General features: G+C 38.7%; 1 protein-coding gene across 1 annotated transcript; it reads left to right on the top strand.

Moving 5' to 3' along the window:
* The first annotated feature begins 171 nt into the window (after positions 1 to 171).
* elovl6 (ELOVL fatty acid elongase 6) lies at positions 172 to 22527 on the top strand. The gene is made up of 4 exons (XM_022210753.2): positions 172 to 454; positions 17433 to 17564; positions 18923 to 19074; positions 20066 to 22527. The coding sequence occupies exons 1-4, from the start codon at positions 372 to 374 to the stop codon at positions 20506 to 20508; spliced, it is 810 nt and encodes a 269-aa protein (XP_022066445.1). The 5' UTR covers positions 172 to 371; the 3' UTR covers positions 20509 to 22527.
* Positions 22528 to 24820: the final 2293 nt, after the last annotated feature.

The raw sequence follows: 24820 nt of genomic DNA, 5'->3' as shown, positions 1-24820 counted from the left end.
GTCATGTTATGTAATTTTGTTTTCTGAGCAATATGTGGCTCAAATTATTTCCTTTGAGGGATAATTAAATTCTATATTATCTTACGTTTTGTTGTGAAAAGATTATAATATAGTAAGTTAAAATAAAAAAACGGACGGCGTTAGGACCCGGAAGTCTCTCCCCCCTCGCTCAGGAAGAGGGCGTAGGCTCGCGCAGCCGGTGGAGGAAGGTGCCGCCACTGCCGAGCTGCTCGCGCACAACCGCGAGGTCCTGACAGCAGCCCGAGCGATGCTAGTGTGCGGAGAAACAGACTGAAGAGACCGAAGAGAGAAGCAGCTCCGCCCGGGGACCGTCTACTTCCAGAAAAACACACGCACACACAGCCAGCAGCATGTCGGTGCTCGCCCTACAAGAGTACGAATTCGAGAGGCAGTTCAACGAGGACGAAGCCATCCGATGGATGCAGGAGAACTGGTAATGTAGCGTGTGTGGCGCCTCGTTTTTCTAATCCTGTCTGCAGCGGTAAACTGGCCGCAAATTCAGCGTGATGCGCAAAGAGAGCTAAATGTGAACAAATAAAAGGCTTGTAACGGCGCTCATCGGGATTAAACCTCGACTCTCTTGTCACCAAATGACTGCTTGTGCTTCAGAAAATGAACAAATTCACGCAGGCCTGTAGCTAGCGGGGAAAAAAAATAGTACCCTGCTCTGATAGATTTAATTCAGCCCGGGCTCAGTGGAGACGCTACGCTGTGTCGTGCATCATTCACGGGGAGGATTTGCCCTTGATTTTCATGTGATTTATGTGGTGCTGTAAAGGTCATCCATTCGTCCAGCTGCCATTCCTCCATCCAGTCACTGGACCAGTAGTTTATGGAGCCAAGCCTGGCCATAAGGCTGGCGAGCTACATCACCATCACTCCTAAAGACATAATATCATAAATAATTCAGTTAAATCTGGCTACTACAGGTTTGTATTTTGAAGCCTGCACACACTAGTAGTTCTATAGACTTTAATAATAACAAATAAACATATGGCATGCTATTGTAATGTTATTCAACACTTAGCTCTGGATAATCTATATTTTGTTGTGTATTATAATGGCTAGGACTATTTTCAAACACTCATTTAGATGATCAGGTATGAAATGTAATCCAAAGTGATTTCTTCAAACGAAGCCTTTCAACCAATGGATTTTATATTTAGACTGGTATAAAACAGAATAATCCAGACAAGATGAAAAAAAAAATCAGACAAATAAATATATAGCATGCTATTGTAATATTATTCAAAACTTGCCTCTGGGTAATCTATACTTTGTTCTGTATTATAATGAGTAGAACTATTTTTCAAACATGATTTAGATGATCAAATATGAAATGCAATCCAAGGTGACTTCTTCAAAGAACCTTGAAACCCAAATATTTTATATCTAGACTGGTATAAAACAAAGAAAAATCTAGACAAGTAAACATATAGCATGGTTTTGTATGGTTATTCAAAACTTACCTCTGAGTAATCTAATTATTAGTACTTTCCCCCCCCCAAAAAAATCATTCAGATCATCAAATATAGCATATAATCCAAGGTGACTTCTGATAGAATTTATCTAGACTGGTAAAAGAAGAAGAAGAAGAAGAAGAAGAATCCGGACAAGATGAAATATCTGAATGAAAAAAAGACTGAAAGTAACTATTGGCCACCTGTCAGAATTACTGGCGTATTATTTTCTATAAATTCAGTAATATGCAAATTAATTTCATTCTAGAAATGACAGTTAAGGAATTTATTAAAGCCCTGTAGACTTTAGTAGCAGGTACATATACCATAGTATTGTGAGGTTTTTTTTTAAACCCAAACTTAACTCTGAAAAATCTATGATTTGTATTGAAATGATCAGGACTAGTTTTCAAAAAAAGGTGATCAAATATGAGATATGATCTTCCAGAATCCAAGGTGACGTCTTCAAACCAAGCCTTGCAACCCAATGGTTTTATATTTAGACTGGTATAAAACAAAGAAAAATCCAGAGAACACTAAAAAAAAAATCCAGACAAGTAAACATATAGCATGGTTTTATACGGTTTTTCAGAACTTACGCCAGAATAATCTTTATTTTGTTCTGTATTATAATGATCAGGACTGTTGTTCAAAAGCTCAATTAGATGATAAAATATGAGATATGATCTACCAGAATCCAAGGAGACTTCTTCAAACAGCCTTGCAACTAATGGATTTTATATCTAGACTTATATAGAATAAAGAAAAGTTCGGACAAGATAAAATTTATGAATGAAAAAAGACTGAAAGTATGTATGAACCACCAATCACAGTTGATGGCATTTTACATTCTGTTGATTAAGTGATATACTAAGCAGTTTGGCCTTAGAAATGACACTTAAGGAACATGAAGCACCCACCAACAACTGGAATTTTGTATCATTGTTTACCCAAGGCGGTGTCTCCTGGGCTTTGCCAAATTACAACATGCTTGTACGCGACTGATATTCCAGTGTTGATGAAGTATATGCAAGTTAAGTAAATATTATTTTGTGTGCAGTGATGCGATTCATATGTAGGTCATGTGCAGGTCCATCCAACCATCCTTTAGCGTGAAGTCACCAAAGGGTCATTGTCAGGTCCACGCCAGGTTGAGCAAGAAATGGTTCTAAGCAAAACAGAATGAGTCATGCGTAAAGTTAGCATAAGCTTTATTAGGCATTCACCGGCACTGGGTTTGTAAAAGGAGGCACATGGTGGCCATTTATCTGGCTCCTTCTATCATCTGTTTGAGCTGCCTGCAGAAAGGAGCTCATTTATCGTAGCATTCTTTAGCACACGCTTCCTCTGTACAGAGCTCTTGCAGAGTAGTTTCGTTTTACTCATTGAATAGAAACCGGAGTGTGTGTTTGTGTGTGAGAGCAGGAGGCAGCATGGCAGCAATGTGTAGGAGCTGTCCATACCCTGGTACTGACAACCGACCAATAACATTCATCTTCTGATGTCTGCTGACAGAGTGTTGGCCAATCACGTCGCGGCTGATCTGTGCTGACCTCTCTGTGCAGTTCGTAGTGGAGGATGTCAGGCTGGGCCAGTACACATGGCTGAAAGAGGCAACAACTGGAGAAAATGGGATTTGATAGGTTGTTTATTAAGCACATGATGTACAGGGGGCTGCTGACTAAGTGTGACGTGTTGCTGGGGCTTAAGGGTGGGATAGAAAAAACAAGTTTGAAAGCGTGTGTCATGCAAAATGAAAAGACACTTAAAAAACCACACATATATATATATATATATATATATATATATATATATATATACTTGCAGTGCACTGATTTTAATCAAACTTGCACACTGCTGCTTTTATGTATTTATTTATTTGCTGAGCGTCTGAAAACCCCTGCTTGGCTCCAGGACTTACATCAATAAAACCAAGCGCAAATGTAAATTAAGAAAAGTTTTTGGTCGTTAAAGGTCCATTTAGCAGAAAGGTCAGGTATAATATGAGGATGGTGTTTTACGATGTGTATTGTTTTGCAGCTCCCTTTTTGTTTTTGCCGTATCCGAATAAGAAAAGCAAGTAAATAGGCTGATGCATATTGGTTTTCAGCATCATAATGCTGCTATGGAACAGACATAATGTCAGCGTTGCCCCAGTATTAAGTATTGTTCTGTGACATTATAACCACAATTGCTCATGTTTGAGAGTTTAAAAGTCAGAGAGCAAAGATGCTTAAAAATACATGTAACTAAATCATAGTCAAAGATATTGCTTGTTTTTTTTGTCCTGTTTTTACCAGATTTTTTACTCTTGAATAATGCATCTTTTCATTGACTAGTCATTTATGTGTCTGCTGTTAAACTAATTACAAACTATTTTGCCAATGAACAAATCGGGTTTGAGTAATTGGAGGAAAATAAATCTGAATTCTCGAATTTCAGTGTCTGAAAAATTGTGATTAATTTCTTTTTTTCTCTGCTGTGTAACTAAAAAGCTGAATATCTCCAAGTTGTGGGAAAAAAGCTAGCCTAGCCACGCTAAACAAGCCACGGCAACGAATTTAATTCTCTGCCAGGGTGGGTCTAGTTACCCTCCATAAGGCTTGAGGTTGGATGCTCCTAAAACTGGCCGGACCAATCACCATGAAGTGTAGAGTCAGAAGGCGGGCGTAACTAAGTGACGACAGAAGCGCGACGATTCTGACAGAAACAACCGGCGCACAATAAACAGTTATCTTTCGACTCGGCTTTGACCACAGCCCTTAAAGATTTGAAGCTAAAATTCAACTTGAAAGATAAACAAAGGACGGCACTGAAGTGTTTCATTGAGAAGAAAGACGCATTTGGACTTATGCCGACGGGATATGGCAAATCCTTAATATACCAGTTGGCTCCGCTGGTTGGGAAGCTAATGGGACTTAGCCACAATCCGGCGCTCTTAGGAACTACGTCAGCCTATTCGTTGCGCTGATTGGTTGTATACCTACCCAATTGCTGCGGAGTGATTTGAAAGACAACCTTTTAGCCCGCCTCCCTCCCTGTCGAGCGTTCCTAGACCCTTGTGTCTTAAGAGCTGGGTCTAGCGCGGCTAGGCTTGAAAAAAGCGACATTTGAGGACATAATCTTGGGCTTTGGGAAACACTGATCGCACATTTCACCAATTTCTGTGTTACAGAAAAAACAATTAATTGTACAAAAATAGAATAGACAACATGTTGATCAACAATGAAAATCATTATTAGTTTCATTAGTTTTGGCCCTGTTTTTGTGCAGTTTCTTAATACCTTTAAAATTACAGTATCTGCTGTACACTAATAATTGAGGACACATCCACCAAAATGATTTATAGACTCAATGTGCTGAAAATTGTTTATCACTCACTTCTGCTAACTCTGGTTGTTAGAGTGCCAACATCACACATGTGGATTGTTGTCAGCCAGGAGATTCTAACTTTAATCTATAGGCTGAAAAACTCAACATCAATTCAACATAATTGTATTTCTGAACCTCCAGCCCAGTACCCAAGACCTGATGATGAACAATTCCTTTCTTCCCACATCACACTAAATGCAGTCTGATTTAATCGGTTACAGGTAGATGCAAAAAATGCACTTGGTGGATACCTGTGATATGCAAAGCCGTTTAAAGTTTTAAAATATTTGTCATTGTGGACGCAGAGCTGACCACACAAAACAGTGATGACTGTCAGTCAGGAAATATGAGGTAAGGCAAATTTATGCTATATTTAAGTTTTGACGTAACCGTAACTGTTCAGTTTGTCTAAAAATGTAACGCGTTTGCATTAACAATAAGTGATAGACCCAGCATACGATTGGCCCTTAGCAGTATCACTGTTGTACATGCTAATATCAATGATTGTTTATTCATTAATATCGGTAATGACTAAGTTATGTTTTGTTCAGCGATGGGTGTAACATAAGGCAGCTAATGGCAAATTTTTGTGGACAATCTGTTTTAGCCAGCTAATCAGAAGTACACAGAGAGGATCTAAGCTAGTACAAATAAGCTGCAGGCTATAACTACGCTTAGCAAGGGCAAGTAATGTTGTTGAATTTCTTTAATCATATATTGTCTTTGTCAAAGACAGAACCACAATTTTGTTCTTACTTGTCATGTGCATTTCAGACATACTTTGAACAGTTACCCAAGTCAAGAAGCCTGTTCTTTGACCATCTCATATTATCATGTTGATGAATCAGCTTCATTTAGGATTCTTAGTGTATGCCCTTCTTCAATTTCCATTCTTTAATGTGTGACGCTAGGTTAAATATGTTTGTTTTGTCAGATAAATTTCCTAGTTAAAGCGATCCCTGTGTTTCAAAAGATCAAGACATCTGCGGACGTCATGTGTAAATATATCCTGTGTGTTCATGTCATTGTTTTGCAGGGATGAATGGAGACTGGTACACTGAGCTGATGTGCTCCCTGGACACTGGCAGCAGACAGCTCTGCATTGTAAAGCAAAGGCAATTAAGGAAGTGGTTGTAAGAAAGGGAGGAAGAAGTGATCCAAATGCTTTGTAACAAAATTAGCATTGTGCCCTTTTCCTCTTTTGATGAATTACAAATCGGTACCCTGAGAACCCGAGGTAGCGTAGGGGCAGAATCTCTTGAATTTTCCACATCACTGATGACAGTTTGTCAAACTTGACATCGCTGATGAAATTGTGGTTCACAAACCGAAACTAATCAATGGTTGGAATAAACATGTTGAAAGAATTGATGGAGCTGTGTGTCGCAAAGTGGGAGAGAAAAACAACTCTTGCTTCAGATAGTGCTGTCGTCACTGCTTTCCTATTATTTTAGGAGTGTCTGCATCACATTGCACCTGGAAGCTGAGAATTGTTGTATTTATTGGGGTTGGGTGCATTTCTTAGCAAGGCTATATGAACATGACTGAACCTTTACCGTCACATACTCTCATACATCCTGAGTACTCTTCTCCCGTCACAGCATCGTCGAACACACACGCCTCATCTTATTATAGAAAGACAAAGCCTCACGCCTGGATTTATTTGTGATAGTTGAAGGTATTGTGCTTGTATTAGTGTGATATGTCTTTGGAAATTGATTTATGTATGTATGGTGGTGTATGAAACACCATCATTTGCTTGTAGCCTTTTTTCCCAAATAAAGCATGGTTAAACAAACCCATGTATGTTCTAGTATTCATGTTATTTAAAGTCAAACGCCGACACGTGTAGTTTATTCAATAGTTTTGAGAGACTGCAGTGCATCCAGCTGAATATCGTGGTAATGTTAGAACCATGATCATCATTTATTGCATCTGGCATGTTGCTTGACAGCACTGGCAGATAATCTCACTTCAAATGGAAATCCAATCTTCCCACCCATACCTATATCAAAACCTAGCTGCTTCAAACCATAGTTGCTTGTGATCATCAGTATAGTACAAGCACAGCGATTAGTAAAGGAGAAGCAAGAACAACATGGTGAAAAATAATGACTGAAATAATCTAATATTACGCGTTGGGATTTATGTTTTTTTTTTCTATTGTGATTCATTTAATGTGATCTATGTGCTTGGTACAATCTGCTGTATTTAAACATTGCCTGGTATGTATTTTGACTGTCATGTTTTGCAGTGTGTATGACTTTGTCATCCAGAAAAGAGATGTTACACACACACACACACACACACACACACACACACACACACACACACACACACACACACACACACACACACACACTGAACCTGCTGACTCATTCTGTATTACCCACAGACGTCATCATTCCTCATTACGATGCAGGTTGCTTGGAATCTGTTCTCCGTTTTTGATCAGTCTCTGCAGATAGCATCCCCACGGGTCTCCGCACATATGATAGATCTCTGGTGGTTTTGCTCTGGACTGATAAGCAGGGGAGGCAGCGTCCTAGAATGCTGCAGTGAGAATGAACAATGAGATTGTTGTTGTGGCCTGACTGTTAATGTTTATTCCCACTGTTTATATGATTCAGCTGCTTTATGAGAAATCTAGCAGCGCTGCTTTTGTTCTACCGGTTATGTTGTTTCATTTAGCTCAACACAACTAATTATTTCCTGTTTGATTCAGAATTGTCACAGCTCACTGAGTAGTCTTGAAGGTTCAGGTTTCTGGAGATGAGTTTAGGAGATAACGCTATTCCCTCTACGTCTCATGTTACTTATTCAAGCCAAGAGCAGTCCGGCCTATTGTTTCCGAGATCTTGAGCCCTACCGTTAGATGGATGAAACCATTAGATACACTGGCTTAAACTTGGCATCGGGGGGTATCATTTTAGTAGTTATTACAGAGCTCATTTCCATTTGTCTTTCAGTGCATTTTGATTTTTTTTCTGTATATGTTTCTAGATGTCAGCATTACACTTAGAGAACTTAAAAAGAGTACATATTTAAAACCATGATGCAAAATTTGTGAATGATAAACTGACAAGCCAATAATGTAAGTTTTATTGGCCAGTCAATAAGAATTCACTTAAAATGTAATTATTTCCAGGTATTGCATTAAGGGGGTAAGAATCGAGTTACATTGTACAGTCACAGTGAGATGCCTTCTGTTTGTGCTTTATAATGTTTAGTGCCCTGAATTGAATATATGTCTTCTGATATCTAATTTTGCATTGCTATATCAGATATCGGAACACTGATTTGTGTATATATATATATATATATATATATATATATATATATATATATTTTTTTTTTTTTCAATTATCACATAATAAATCATCATTTCTTCTGCTAAAGTAACTATGTAATGCAAATGCAATTGGCTCTGCATGCTGCTGCCATTTTAACAAAAGCAGGACATTATGATGCTGATCGTTCCTGACCATATTAACTCAGAATCGACCCCAGGTTTGATAGTTGTTAGGCTGCTCTTCTCACGACTGGTGTGTCCAGAGATGAAGATGGGGCCTGGCTCCTTGCGAGTTAAGGTCTGCCTTAAGTGTTGCTGCTCCTTCACTTTTCACATTTCATTAGGCATCAGATTTCTTAGTCTGTCTTTAGATGTATTTTCAAGTTAAAAAAAATGAATACTTTGATAGAAGTAACAACATGGGATGGATGTTACTCACCCAATGACCTGCCATGTCATTTTTTAAAGGTTCATTCAATAAAATTGATCATGTAAATGGCGTGGATATTAACATACAGGTATACTGTTTAAAAGTATATCTAGGATTACATAGTAGATATATTAGGTGGCAGATGAAGGCCAAATTATCCTCCAGCTAACACCAGAATATCTTTCATGAGAATTTGCCTTGGCATAAGATAATTGTGATCTTCTTCACCACCTTAGCTGGCACATTGTAGCCTGTTTTGATATAGTATCTTAGCGGTGACAGTGGTCAAATACATTGCAGTGTACTTTTAAATGTTTGTACCATCAGTCTTTTTGATTAAGTAGCATGGCCGTCCCACTCATGTCATCCCTGCATTTCCTATACTGCTAGTGCTAAAAATCTTCTATTCATTTTTTCTCATGCTAATGTGCTATAGACTTGCAGTCATTTTGAATTCTACAATGCAGACAAAAAAATCATTCTTCCAAAAAGTCCAAATTGGAGTCACACCTCATCAGTCCAAGTTCCCTTTACATTACACTGTCAAGAGAGATGACATGTTGGTTGGGGACGCTTTGGTCCAGAGCCTTCACAGAATTCAGCTGCTTCTATTGTAGTGCATTTTTATGCAAGCTTTACTGACAGCATATTTTCAATGCAGTAAGTCTAGAAAATCATGCATTCCTTTTGAGGATGAAAATATTTTGCATATTAACAGATCAGAAAAAGTCGAACTCAGGTTTTAGGTAGCTTTATTAGTTTGGAGTAGACTTCAATATAACACCTGACTAAATATATTGATGGCTCGACTAAAACCATACCACAGCAAAAACCTGAAACATAAAGAAAAGTAAGAGATTCATGGACGGCTGAAAATAGAATTTCAAATTAGTTTTTTATTATTTAAAAGTAAATATAAATATTTTGACAATGTCTATGCACGGCAGTGAAAATGTGAAGCAAGCCATTGGACAACAATCATTACATTTTCCCAATAATGTGTTCATACATTTTGATATCCAGGACATAATAAAATTATGTTCTGTATCACATTTTTCTTTGTAGCCTTTGAACAAATTGGCGTATCTCTCAGGGAAATGCTTAGATGTGTTGCTGCCAGGTGAAATATCTTTTAAAGAATGGCTTTGTGTTGTCCGTAGGCTCGCCCTATCTGCTGCCTGTAAGCAAAATAATGACACATTTCACTTTGTTCGTCTACTTTTTGGACAATCCTTGCGCGGTCGGCAACCTGCCTTTGTGCTGTAGTTGGCTTATGAGAGAAGAAAAAAGCAGATGGCATCCCGACTATGCCTGAAGGGAGTGGAAGTAGGGTGCAGCACACACACGCTTGCCTCGCTGTCGCACATTGATTCAGCTCATAAGACATATGACCTCTCTTGAAACAATGACATTCTGTTTGTATGATGAGATGCAGTATCGGTTTTAATGATGGGGCATTGCAGAAATTTATTACTGTCAGTACACCATGCAGCACTAGTTTGCAGCATGCACCATATCATTCTTTTTCACGTTGACTTATTGTTCTTACAACCTCCCTGAGATTTCCAGATTAAGAACCTTGGGATTCCAATTAAAAGGCATTATAAAAGTGTATGGATCTGGTCAAAATATGCACATTGTGGTTTAAACTGTTGAGTGTTGTGCAGTCGAAGCTTTCTAGAAGCCATTTGTCTGGCGACTTAGGCTGAGCATTACTCAACATGTTCTTAAGCACTTAAGTGCAGAAATAATTCCCACTTAACTAAAGTACTCTTCTGTTTCATGAGAAGATATGCTGTCCTTTGATCTGGGCTATCCAATGCACAGTGAACAAAACCAGTGAGTAATAGTCGTTTTTTTTATTTTTTTCAAGTTTTTTTTTTTTGACGGGACAGCAGTGAGAGAGAAACAGGAAAGTGGGGAGAAGAATTGGGGAAAGACCTTCAGCAAAGGGCCATGGACTGGATTCGACTCCATGGCCTCCATGGCCCACTCAACCTGTTGAGCTTGAGGAGCGTCGAGTAAAGTGGGCACGTTCTAACTTGACTGTATCGTGGTGCTTCCTGGATGACGGATTATTTTGAAATAGCTATTCCTTATTTACAGCACCTCTTGGACTTGTTTTTGTGGTTTTCTGCTCATCCCACACTTTGGCACTGTAACTCTCAGTGCCTTTTCCACTGTTTAAGATACAGACAACACTGCCAGGGAATAGAGTTGTACACCCTGAACTGAGCTGCAGGAATGCATGTGTGTGCACACATACATGCACACACATTTGTTGTGCATACAGTTGCATATGCCTGTGTGACACTGTGGACACACTCTTGGTGAGAGAGTTCGACACCAGCTCACTGTCACAGCCGTGCGCACTCATCCTCAGACTGCAAACACAGGATTACATAACAGGTGAAATCTCCTGGACCAGCTAATACAGATCCAAGTTCCACAGCAGGTTATCCAGCAGCTTTATACAACACTGTCAGTGGGGGAGGGGAAGGTCTATGGGATCCTCATTCTTATATTATGGGCTGTGTGCTAAAGAAGCTACATGAAGAGAACACTAACTACTGAAAAACCGCAGGCATAAAGTGCACACTGCCGTCATATTTTTTTTCTCATAGAACTTCAAGCTGATGCCTAGACCTGCACAAGCTGATGTCTAGAAATGTTTCATGCCTTTGCTCAGCTGTCTGGCAGTCTTGTTTCCAGTTAGACGACCCAAGCTTTTACAGCCTGATAAAGCATTTCTTAGTGGAAGTTAATTGGTTTGGGCAGTGTTGTTGGGCTGTAGTGGCAAAGGGCACTTCTGGAATTTCATTTGTTGGCTTTCTGCTCTTTACTCTGTCAGATATGAACACTTTTTTTTTTTAAGATATCGGACATTAGGCACAATTTGGGAGCAATGCAAACTGGGCCAACGCCCAGCATTTCACATTGTGATAACAATCACAAGTGAGAGATGCCAGAGCTGCTGTACTTATCTAACTGAGCGTACTGTTGTAGTTCTTGTTGTACACAGAGATCATAGTCCAGTCACTAGTTTTCTTGTACACAAATATACTATTATCTTGGAAATAGTAACGCCTGATTTGCAGCCACACAACTGCCTAAAATGCATGGTTTATGTCTGGGCACAGATGTCTTTGTAGCGAATGCATATGTAGAATTGTAGTTTCTTTAAATCGTTTTCACAGAGTTGCCACTGCTGCCTGGTCTTTTTTGGAGGAAAGCAGTTACTTTCCAAGCTTGCTGCAAGCAAGAAAGCTCTGCTGATTCTGTTATTACTCCATGCTGATCTTTCCCAAAAGAGCTCTGACGTTGTAGTTTTTCATTTGTACTGCCTTGTGCAAACAGCAGAGTCAAGCCTATTACCTCAACACTCTAATATATTGTCCTGTGTAGATATAAGTCAGAATCAGAAGCGTGAGTTGGAGTGTTTTTAATTTCATTTTTCACTTGTATTCAGCATTTTTTTTGTCTTTGTGCATATTTAATTTGCTTTTTTTCCTAATGCTACTTGGCCTTTGACCATTAACCGAGGAATTAATTTGCCATATTACCTTAGCCCCTTGTATTACCTTACCTTGTAGTTTGTAAATGCCTCTGCAGAGGAAATTGAAACACCAATGACAGACCTGATCTCCTCATATATATTGTCTCTCCAACAGCATATTTCGTTTTGTATCGCATGTTGCTTGTCATTTTAGTCATTTTAGAGTAAATTTTTACAAACTGGCCTAACAAAATGCTTTCTGTAAGGTCAGCAAGGACTTGCCAAAAATTGTAGCATGTAAAATCATGCATGAAGTTGACTAGAAATGTCTTGATTCTTAATTTGGTGTTTATTCCAAAACAAAGGTCTCTGCACATAGAGAACGAAGTAAATGCCGATGTTGATGCTATTGATCAAGAATTCAATTGTGCTCCCAAAGATACTGAGTATTTAGTTTCTACAAAATAGTAATGGCAACAGTTCCTTTGCTCTTGAATCAGTTTATTTAAAAAAAAAAAAAAAAGTTGTATTTTTGCTTTTATTTAAGCACAACCAAGTGCAAATTGTTCCAAGTAGCATAGAGTCCAGTTTTAAATTTCTTGGTTGGATCTGAAGATTTGGGTGGAGCAGTACAGGCACAGAGGACAATTAGAGAAACACCTGCACGATGGTGCAATATTTGTCACCTGGTGTGTGAGAGGGAGCTGAGAATGGAAAGAATTAGACAAAGCAGGGAGTTATAAATAGGAAGAAGCATCAATTCTCTCTCAGGCTGCATGACTGATTTGTATACTTTACTGGGACACATGTCAGCACTTCTAATGCTGAACTACTGATACATTTTGTACCAGTTTTATCATTTAATGCTATCTAAGATCTTTTTATCATTTGACTGTGCATATGCATTTGGTGCCCTCTGGAGAGGTTTTAGGTGCTGCTCACAGATTTTAGTCATCAGTAAAATTCTATCCATTAAGAAAAAAAGAACTGTCACAAAAAATAAACAGTTTTTTTTTTTAAACTGGGATTTTAAATTATCAACCATAGATATTTTTATTCTTTAAATGCCCAGAGATATTACAGTAGCAAATTGCATAGATTTCTGTCCAATAACCTTAGACAGATAAATTCTTTTTACTGACCAATTATACTTACTATTGTGTATAGTCACCCCCAAAGACCAATTTAGAGTCAGGAGAACCACGGTCAGTTTAGTCCTATTTGCTTAAATGTTTTATGTAAAGTGTTTTACTGGATGCTCATTTGTTCATTCACATATGTGTAAACATTTGAAATACTGTAAACAAAAACACTCAAGGTCAGATCATTATTTTATCTGAAAAAAGCCCCAAAAAATGTCTTGTCCTCTGGTCACGCCGCAAGTTTAAAATAGTTTTTTTTATAGAGTATCTGATCTGTGAAGAATTTTGTCAGAGCATTTAAATGGCCTTTTTCACAGAATTTCATAATTTGTCGAGCTGCTTTTGGCGTAAGAGTTTAACACCGAGAAGATACATTTATTACCGTCATCTTAGAAGGCGGTACATGCATCTCTTTCTGTTTCATCTTGCACTGCTGTTGTCTTTACAGCTTTCAGACTTGCTCCATGTTGAAAGTGATTTGTAAATGTTACTAAGCCCGATGTAGTAAGATTCCTGTCATGACCAGTGTACTTGTTGAGATCTGAGACTGTCAGATTAATGTAAAGGGCTGCTTGTCTTTAAAGGGCTATAGATTCGTGTGACTGCAGATAGCAACTGGTGCTTCAGGGCCTTTGCAAAGACAGCAACTGCACCTCCCCCTCTCCTACCACCTCAACCAACTTGTCAGCTTTGACCGTGCCCTTGGGATTCTTTATCCTTTATTATTTTTCTGACAGCAGTGTTATACAGTTTCTAAATATACTCTAGTAGGCTATAGGAAACTTTGTCTGATAGTTTACTTAGATTTAATGATTATCAAATATTTACAAGTGAATAAAAAATATTGTACACGGCAAGAAAAATTCCAAGTGTGATTTTTACTCTCTACACTGATATTTGCTTACATGCAAAATTACAAGCCTGTTAAAACAGATACAAACCTTTATTCAATTCATTCCAAGTGGTAATTTTTTTTTTCACACAGACATCCATACCTGTAGATATCATGACATGTGAGTAGGTATCTCTTTATTTTTTTTTTTTGCATTTTTAGCAAGCCCCCATGGCCTGCAGAGTGTAGGGAAACACCTGGGGATGTTTGTGGGATACTAGCTACATGCAGGGGCCTTGTTTACCAACTCACAGCTCTCTGGTATGTCCAGAGGCTGAGAAATAACCACTGAAAGATGCAAAAAACGCTGGCGAGGCTTTTTATAGCCCGAATTCTGAAAATTTCAGACCTCCACAACTCAGAAACTATTTGAGCTACAGGCCTACAATTTTGCATAGAAAGTACTTTTGTGACTATCTAATGGCATGCAATTTTAGGACTAATTTGAAGATGGTGCAGCAACACTCCCAAGGAATATCTGGTCATTTCACCTGGAATGACCCTCATGCAATGCAATCTAAAGATAGCCTCCATAAACTATTGGCCATCCTGCGAACAAAGCTGTTGCATCAAAACCCCTGAATGTTTTGAAGTAAGCAAAGTGCGTCTGTGTGATTGTTTGTCACAACGTTTTTATTGAGGAAGCATGTTTTATGTAGTTTGGAATCACAAATCGTCTGCACTTGCTCAGAGGTGCTTGAAAACGAGGTAGAACGGAATGCTATATGATGGATCTGTGCAGGATCTCATTATACCAGCGAGGTACTGCGGCTCATTCCACATATCAGTCTGACCCTTGACCTTGGATTCCAGCACAGTGAAGGTGAATGTTGAGATTCTTTCTCCTCTGCAACCTCCCCCCCAGCTTCACTACAGTATGTAGGCCACTGTGTGATGTGTTGCTCTGTGCTCCCCTCCTTCATGTGTAGTTGAGAAACAGTGATGTCATTCTGCAGTCCAACCCTGTTGTCATTCTGTGAAAGCAGCTCCTTTTGACTTTGACTGGGTTGCTTTGTCCTTTGGTTCCGCGGAGGTGGCCTAAATTGGTTTGTGGGTTTCCTGCAAGAACGGAGAGGCGACATTTTTCATCCTTGAATACCAACGCACAATGATGTCCTTTATTTTCAACAACCCACAATTTTATAGCACACTCATTTGTTCACTGACCTGTGTGCCTGGTTACTGTTGTGATAGGGATAGCTCCAGCTTCACATTCTTGGGATGATTTTCTTGTCAGTGCAGGGAGGGGGGGGAGGCGATGTACTCTGTGACAGTGAGGTTGTATCACTAATGTATTGAAAAGACAGATGGGCCTCACATCCATTTGCAGCAGTGGTGTCACCCTCATCTTTAATCTTTTAATCATCTGGTATTGGTTGAAACATAACTGCTAATTGAAATTCAACTCAGCTAAGTCGCTTACATGGCTGCCATGACAACATTACAAAGGAAAATTTTGAAAATTACCATCAAATTCAATAACCTGCTTACTGTATGTTGTCCACTTCCCACAAGGCATAATTTTTGAGGGATTTCCATCCATATGTCCATGTCTGTCCCACTCTCATGAATGCCGTATCTCCTTAATACTTAGGATTAACTGATTAGAATTGGAGGTCAAAGGTCACAGTCAGTGTAACCTCACAAAACACATTGTAACTCAAGAATTCATGTTAGTTTTGAAAGAATTTTGCTCAAATGTTTTAATAGGAGGATGAAATGAGAAATTGATAAGATTTTCTCTCTGAGAGGTCAAAGGTCACATGTGGATATAAACGACACCTGGAGTGGTTGGCAGAGGCATGCAATTGTGAGGCTTAGCTGTAGTTTTTTAGGTGGCTAAGAAAAAGAGAAAGCTCTTTTTTTCTCTTTCTTGCCTTGCAGCACACCTGATCAGCAAAACAAAGTGCTGCTGTTGTTGTTGTGCTCTGCTGAGGCTGCAGAACAGAACAGGATGGTCTGCTATTTGAAGGATGCATGTGTCGTGGCTTGGTGAGAGTGAGTAGTGTAATCACAGACAACACTTGATCGGTTTACTGCTGTGCTTGTATACTATCAGGATATTGACCTCACATAACGATATCTGTCCAGAGGGTCGTTTTTTTTTTAATATGATATGACAATGCAGGCCTAAGGCTTCAAAGTAATTTAGTTCAATCCGTTTCACTGAGTAATACATTTTATATTTCAATGTCATATTGTTACCTTTGTATAGCCTCTAAACATCAGCACAAAAACAACATCACTGAATCTGGAACATCTTTCCTTGGGCTAGTTTTACTCAACTCATTATCCAGTGCTATTGGTCCCTGAGCGTTCAGAAGGCCTCATTCCTGGTCCCTGTACGCTGTCCTCGGAGAGCAAACCTCATGTTTTGTTACAATTTTCTCCCCAGCAGTGCCATATAATTACACGTTTCTACTTAATGACCATTGAGAACCCTATTGCAGATCTAATGCCTTACCTGTCTGTCATAAGTTATTGTTCCAAACTTTTTTGGCTTTGCTGCTCAAAATGATTATTCTGCTCGCTGTCCAATAGACCAGATACTATGTTGGACAAAGCTGCTTTAGTTTTAGGCAGCATGCCTTAGTCTTCTGTTGGCCCTGTTCAGCATCCAGTCTGTCAAGTCAAACCACCTGCGCTTTGTAATTGCGCTGAGCACTGGGAAATGCTTTTCTTTAGTTTCAGTTGGGCCAGGTGGTGTTTCAGCACAAGTCCTCTACTTCATGAGGCACAGCAGTGATCTCTGACGAGTCAGTTAATTCAGACAGACCTCACAGGATGGTGAGAGTTGGAACTGAATAGAAACAATAACCGTAAACTGAAAGCTAAGCATTTAGTGACAGTTGGAGCTGGATTCATCGTTTAAACATGACTGCAGCCGTTGCTTGTGAAGTCAGTGCAGCTACGTTATGTATTTTGTGCACAGTATGTTTTGTTTATTATACTGCAGCTGCTGGAGGAGGAGCAGTTAAACAAGCAGACTGGCTACTTAAACTGGCCATTAGCTTGTGATGAGCATAAAATGTGTAGTGCATCCCAAAATGCAGCTTTTGGGGTAAATACGTGCTTATGATTTCAGGATGGAGTTTGCATGTCATTCTGCTCTTGGATTGTATTTATGTTCTCTTTAAAATATGAGTGTTGTGCTGTTTTTGTAACATTTGTTCTAATTTATCTTGCTAACTCCTCACATTTGTTGCATTGAACGTTAAGCAGAGTGTTGCTGAGTTAGACCAAACATAATCAGCGCATTTGCCTGTCTAAGTAAGGCAGTAAAAAGTCAACAAAGTTTAATGTTATCTCTCCTGCTTGTAATTACAGGAAGAAGTCCTTTCTCTTCTCTGCACTCTACGCTGCCTGTATCCTGGGGGGCCGCCATGTCATGAAACAGAGGGAGAAGTTTGAGTTGAGAAAACCGTTGGTGCTATGGTCCCTCACCCTTGCTGTATTCAGGTGAGAGAGTCTATAATCAATCAATAATATTGTCACATTTGTACTTACTATGGGCTCATTTTTTATGTAATATAAAACCCTGCACCTCTTTGAGAACAACAGAACTGTGAGTAAAAGTAAAGAGAACTCAAAAATGTATTTTGTGAAGTATAACTAAAGTAAAATGCAATAAATGTTTTATATATATATATATATATATATATATATATATATATATATATATATATATATATATGTATCTTTGATTATTTTGAAAAAATCCTGGAAGTGCAACATTTTTCCAGGTGCCTTAAGGTGTTAATAATACTAGAAAAAGTCACAAATGGCCTCCCAATTTCACCAAGAAGCAGTCTTTCACTTTTATTAGTTTTTTTTGCAGAATCTGGTAAGAGCCTAAGTTATATGTTACATGTGTAGGATAAATTGATTTAGCTGAAATATAATCATTAATAATATTGTTTTAAGTTTAGATTTAGTGACATTTTCTAACAAAATGACAATGCCGAGTTCAAGGACCACTGCAAAGCTGAAATTTCAGATTTTCTGTTTTTATAGTGTCTGGCACTGATAAATGAGAGAATCCTTTTAAAGATAAATGCCTTTCTAACCCACTGGTGGGTTTTTGAGGTTCAGAGTTAGTCAGTTATTAGTCAAATTAAAGACTTTATGGTAGTAATACATGCCTGGCCTTCATGCCATTTACAAATATTTTTCAAACTTTTTATAAAATATTTTTGGAGGGACAAGTAATTCAATTGACAGACACTTGATTTAAAATCATATTTGTACCATGTCATGCCTGTGATGACACTTGGATCTGTATTTGTCCAAATATACTCATTCAGTCTCTTTATTCCTGTTGTTCTCCTTTTTTTTAGCTGTTAATAAGCACAGGGAATGATTTAGATCCTTAGTTTGCATGTTTTTCTGTACAGTATGCTGTTTCTCTCATTACATGAGGCTCAACCAGCAACAGAGTGAAGCAGGTTGTGTGGTGTTATGGGTACATAGAATGTGTTTTTTACATTACGTACATAGTATGTAATGGTAAAGTCATCACTTGGGAGGTGATCAAAAACAAACAGTTTGAAGACTGTAAATAAATGTCATTTACGTGCTAATGTTGCGTCAAATTTTAACACATCATTAAACTGGCAACTGGTGCCAACACGCCCGGTGTTGACTTCATATATACTGTAAATGCTGTATGGAAACACATGAAACGGAGTAGTCATGTGAGCATACGCAAAACCTCTGTGGAGTAGGTGCTACATGCAAAAACAAAAATGATACAGTGAGTATCTCCATAGATTTCACTGTACAATAATTTCCTGTACCTGTTGTCTCTGTCCATGCAGTATATTTGGTGCCATCCGTACTGGAAGTTACATGATGTACATTCTGATGACGAAAGGGCTTAAACAGTCAGTTTGTGACCAGAGTTTCTACAATGGGCCTGTCAGCAAGTTCTGGGCATATGCCTTCGTACTAAGTAAAGCACCAGAACTGGGTAAGTCAAGACTTCCTTATGGCATGTGCTCATGACTGATAATGCTTGCACACATCCAAGATATAATGCTGCAGAATGCCTAAAGTGTACTTCTGAACTGTGATTACAAGAATTCATTAATCCATTACTGTTGTTGTTTGTGGCTTTACAAAATGTTAAGAGTTTCCCTATGGTGATTTTAGCACTGAAAAATATCACTTTTTATGGGTTTTCATATGTAAAAGTGTAGAGATTTAATTTCATTTAATGGCTTTCGTCCTCTAATACCACTGAACAACATAGTAGGTCTTCATAATCACTCGAAAAATATAAAATAATAACCCAGTGCCACAGAGTGTAAAACTTTTCTCTGAAATCAGTTTTTAAAACCAGTTGTCTTGATTGTCCATCCTCCTGGTGGTGAACTCCAGGCCTAAACCAAGAGCTATTGTTCCTCTCAGCAGGAGTTAATGGTGGCACACACTCATTACCCCTGTTCTCTCTGTGTGGTTGTTGTCCAAACCAACAAGTCTGTCAAAGCTGGAAAACCCAAAGACTGAATTGTCACTTTGGACTCATAAATCTCAGAATCACAAATTACCAGCAAGCTGAAATTAAGTTAATGCACATTAAGCAGAAACTGGATCATGCATTACAGTCACGAATACAATAAACAATATTCCTCCACTAATTTAACAAAGTACAATTGTGCATATTTACATATTTGTATAAATATTATGTCTAAAAAGGTAAATAAAACCATTTGAAACCATGGCAACCATTTATATAAAATTATGTTATGACAACTTATTTACTTGTCATCCTACTAATATTATAACAGTAGTCAAAAATGTCAATGCTACTGTGTTCCAGCAGCTTTCTGGTTTAACACAGTTCATTTAGCTATTCTTTCCTGCATATCTGAGCGCAGCTTGAATCACAGCCAGCTATTGTGAGCGAGAAATGATGACCCTATTCCCTTTTGTCCTCTCATCTTATCCACTCTCTGCAGGTGACACTCTCTTCATTGTCCTGAGGAAACAGAAGCTCATCTTCCTCCACTGGTACCACCACATCACCGTGCTGCTCTACTCCTGGTATTCTTACAAAGACATGGTGGCCGGCGGCGGATGGTTCATGACCATGAACTATTTGGTCCACGCTGTAATGTACTCTTACTACGCCTTGAGAGCGGCCGGCTTCAAGGTGTCACGCAAGTTCGCCATGTTCATCACATTGACCCAGATCACCCAGATGCTGATGGGCTGTGTGGTCAACTACCTGGTGTACTCGTGGATGCAGCAGGGCCAGGAGTGTCCATCCCACATGCAGAACATTGTGTGGTCGTCCCTCATGTACCTCAGCTACTTTGTGCTCTTTGTCCAGTTCTTTTTTGAAGCCTACTTCGGCAAGTCCAAATCATCGGCTGCGGCTGTCGCCAAGAAAAGCGAGTAAAAAGAAAATGCCATAAGTATGCGAAGAAGGGAGATGATGGGAAAAAAGGGAGTTGGAAATGGATAGCGGGGACCAGTGGCTTGAGAGATAAATGGGCGTGGATGGCAGAGGTGTGGAATGGAGGCTGGGGAAGTGAGGGTTTAGCGGGGGTGGGAGGGTCATGAAGTGGTTGGTGTTTGTGCTTGAGCATTACTACTAATGTGCAGATCTAAAAAACCTCATTGGAGGTGATGTCTCCCTTGAGGGATGCTGAGGATGCAGCGCCACCATAATCAAAAGCCATCATGAATTGTCCACCTGAGGTTTAAAAGCCCCTCTAGTCTTTAAAACCTAAAGATAACAAAAGGATCAAATTGTAGAATTACATCTGCCACAAGCATAAGTTTACTTATTACTGAAATAAAAGAAAAAATAAAGAAGGTACATATGAAGATGGATGGAGTCGACGTTAACGTGAACCATCCACGTATGTTTTTATCTGTCTGTTGTCAGTGTTTGTTGTTTTGGTTTGATCTGTCAAAGTAAAAGTTTGATACACTGGTGAGTGAATGAGGCTGAAGTGTTGGTGGCTGGTGTGAACTGATGGGGTGAACGGCACTGTTTCGTCTGTGTCTTACATTGCAAAATGCGATATTTTTCTCAGGTCTTAGGTTATCTCTTTCGTAATATAATATGCATATCAAGACAAAGTAGACATGTTTAACATCTGCACCAGTTTACAGTATGGCTGAATTTCATCTGGAATGGCTGCGTACCTGAAAAGAAGCATGAATGAAGCTGAATGACTGAGATGATCACACTGCTCCTGGCCATGATGGGAAACGGATGCTGACAGTGCCCTGCTTCACCACGTGTCATGAACCTTCCTTAAGTTGCCGACCACACTTGGAAAATGACTTGCCATTGATTTCCAGACGCTTCTATGTGTTGAAGGGTCCCTACCAGTGAAGAAAAACCAGTCTGTTGGACACAGAAGGCTTAAATGAAGGACAGACATATTTATGTTTAGCAAAAGAAAAAAATCAAACATGCAAATTGTCAAAAATCTGCTGTATTGAAAAAAATAGTATGTATCCTTAATGGTGTCTGTTGTGCTATTGTGCATTTGCACTGTTTCAATGTCAAAAAAAAGCAATTGTTGCTGAAAAACTTAACGTATGAACAAAGAGTGCAAAAATGTGACATGCCTATGGTGTTTATTTTTTTGTCTCTGCTGCGACATCCTGGCGTTGCGTACACAGAACCCTGTTTTTGGTGCTGAACACAGAAAGCCATTTTAAAGGAGCAGTGTGCAGGATTTAGTGGCATCTAGTGGCAAGGTGGCGGACTTTACCCAGCTCCCACCATTACCTTTCTAAATGTGTTGGACAACTTACAGTGGTCATACTTAAAATCATGAAAGGCACTCTCTAGAAGCAGTGTTTGATTTGTCTGTTCTGGGCTTCTGTAGAAACTTGGTAGTGCAATGTGGAAGAGCACCTGGTCCCTTTGTAGATATCGAGGGCTCATTCTACGCTAAGGCCAACACAATGATACACAGTTACAGCCGATTGTACATAAAAACACAAGTATGAATACTGTACTCTGCTAACAGATCTCTCTAAATCATACACACTGGTCCTCTAAGGGCTATCTGGCATTTTTACAAGTGACAGTATTCCGAATGGCCAGAGGATCAATACTTCTAGATATCCAGTACATGTGTTCATCAGTTTTAATGATTAGACAGTTTGCTTGCATGCATGCAAAACGTTATTCAGTGTAGCAGCAATGTTACAGTTCTGTTTCATACCTGACTGCTCCAGCGTATCACTGATTTCACCTGTGTTATTGAGGTAAATGTGTATCAACACTGGGTAGAACTGGCTGGCAGCAGGTATAAACAGCAGAGTGGAGTGACTTATCAAATAAAACATTCCATATTTACTACTGAACCTGCATTCAAAACTGTTCACATCGACTGTACTGGCCTCCGCCTAGAGGTACTGTTGTGCAATAAAGCTTAATCAATGAGACTAACATTTGTGCAAAAACTGTTACATGGGCAGATCCTTCACTTCCAATATGAACAATATACAATATGTAAAAACAATGTTATTTGCTCTCTTTTGTTGATTATTTTGGCACCTTGGTCATTAACTCAATTTCTTATGATTCATGCTTAGAGGCACAAGCCTTCCCTATCTCACGAGTGAAAGGTTTTCCTTTGAAATAGTTTATGATGGATGCCATTATAGTACCATATTGTAGTGTTCTACCTGGCGGAACTGTTCTTTAGTACATGCTTCGTGACTTAAAAACCCCCACCAGTGAAAATTTATGTTTTTGACTTTATTTTTTTACTTTGCCAGACATTCGCTTTATTTAAGCCCAAGATGAAAAATGTATAGAAAATGAAATAGTGAAGAAGGCTCTTTTATTACAGACTAACCAACTGCAAAAACACACAACATATTATTAAGTTTATGCTATGTGTTTATAATAGTAAAGATACAAAATAATCAGTGACATTAAAGACCCTTTCTAGCGATTTATGTCGTGTTTTTATGTGCTACAAGACATGCCATCAGTGAAATAGGAAGTCAGCTGGCCGAGCATTTCCACCTTAACTGCAGTGACCCTAGGACCGTCTCAAAAACACAGATTTCTGTAGTTTGATTCAAAGCAAAAGTCAAGACGTGTTAAAGACCTGTCAGCTTGCTGGGTGGAGCTGTCTATGTCATTATTCATCTTCAGAATTGGTTTCTGGTAGAAATGGCAGAATTATGCCAATATTACAACTTACCATTGTGTAGTTTTATAGCGTCTGAGCACATTGATAGGTGAGCTGGTGTGCCAGAGCTGCAGCGAATGGGTCAGAGTTTCTGTTTAGAGAGTCGTGGGGAATTCTTAGTGTGGATTTATATGTAAGCTATTTTTAGGCCAGAGGATGTTATTTTAATAGGAAAATTATAAATATTTATTATAAATAAAATATATTAATTGGGAGAATATTATTGATTAATTTACAGAAATAAAAGCACTATAAAGGCAAAAAAAACATGTTCAAATAAATTGCTTGAGGAGTTCATAGTTAAAAAAACAACAACAACAAAAAAATAAATACAGGACACATGGCATGGTAGCTTTAACAGTAAAACAAACAGGCAGCTGGTATAGTTTCTCCTCTTGTTTAGCAATAAAGTGAGCCGTTCAACTCCCAATTATTGTGCAACAAACTGGCTATATGTTGTTCCCGACTGCATACGGAAGTCTGAAGAATTCGAAAATGGCTTCATAAATGCGGTAAGTGCCAAACAATTCTAAATTATCATAAGGAAACTTAAAATTGGATGGCTGGCTAGCTAGCTAACGTTAGCCCCACTTGTCATTGCAGGTCACGGTAGATTATGAATTTACGTACATTTTTTTTTGTCTAACCCAGTGCTGGAAAAGGATAAACTTAAAAAAAAATGCCACAAATTTGGCTTAAGTGACGTATATTGCTATAGTTGGGTACTAAACTTTTAAATGTCAAATGTAATTAACCACAGCTGCGTGGAAGACAGGATGTTAGCCTAGGCTACGGAAGTTTAGCTTTTAGCTTCAACCCTGGAGAAGAGCTCAGTAATATTACAAAAACAGTGACCCAGGTAGTGTTTCCTAAATAAACCCTTTATTAGTCATTTAGTTGTTATAAATATCAGCACCATCACTGCCAGTGTAAAACTTTTCATTTACAATAATAGTATCAAGTTCTACTTTTTCTGATAAAGTTGGCAAAAGTGTTGCAGAAATGGCATGAAATGTACATTAGTTCATTGATTTCCAAGGTAGTCATGTCGTCCTCAGCATCTTAGAGAACTTCACTCAGTTTTTTAAAGTTGTTTGTGAATTGAGGCTATCTCAGTTGCTTATGTCTCTTCTTGTAATCCCAGATTTACTGGACGATGTTGAGGTCAGGACTCAGTATGGGTAGGATGTAGGATGTTTTACTGAAGGTTGTTCTTTATGAATCTGGTTGTATTTTTGAGAGTTTTGTCATGCTGAAAAATTAATTTGGGAGTGATCAGATGATTTCCTGATGACATTGTGTGAAGGATAAGAATGTCTGTACTTTACAAACAGTGGTGTCTCTTCTGTCAGTCTGGCCTTAGTGTGTGCTTGTATGCCTATTGTGATTAAATATGAATTTGAGAAGTTATCTCAAATGTTACATATTGCTTTTATTACTTAAAGCTAAAATTTGGCATCGAAATAACAACCTCATGGTCCTACAGTATTTAAAATGTCATGCATTGTGGTCTTGAAATGTCAAAGCATTAAACTACTT

Source organism: Acanthochromis polyacanthus, chromosome 10, assembly GCF_021347895.1.
Source record: "Acanthochromis polyacanthus isolate Apoly-LR-REF ecotype Palm Island chromosome 10, KAUST_Apoly_ChrSc, whole genome shotgun sequence".
Classification (NCBI taxonomy): Eukaryota; Metazoa; Chordata; class Actinopteri; family Pomacentridae; genus Acanthochromis; species Acanthochromis polyacanthus.
The sequence above is the reverse complement of the archived record's forward strand: the minus strand, read 5'-3'. Positions and strand labels throughout refer to the sequence as shown.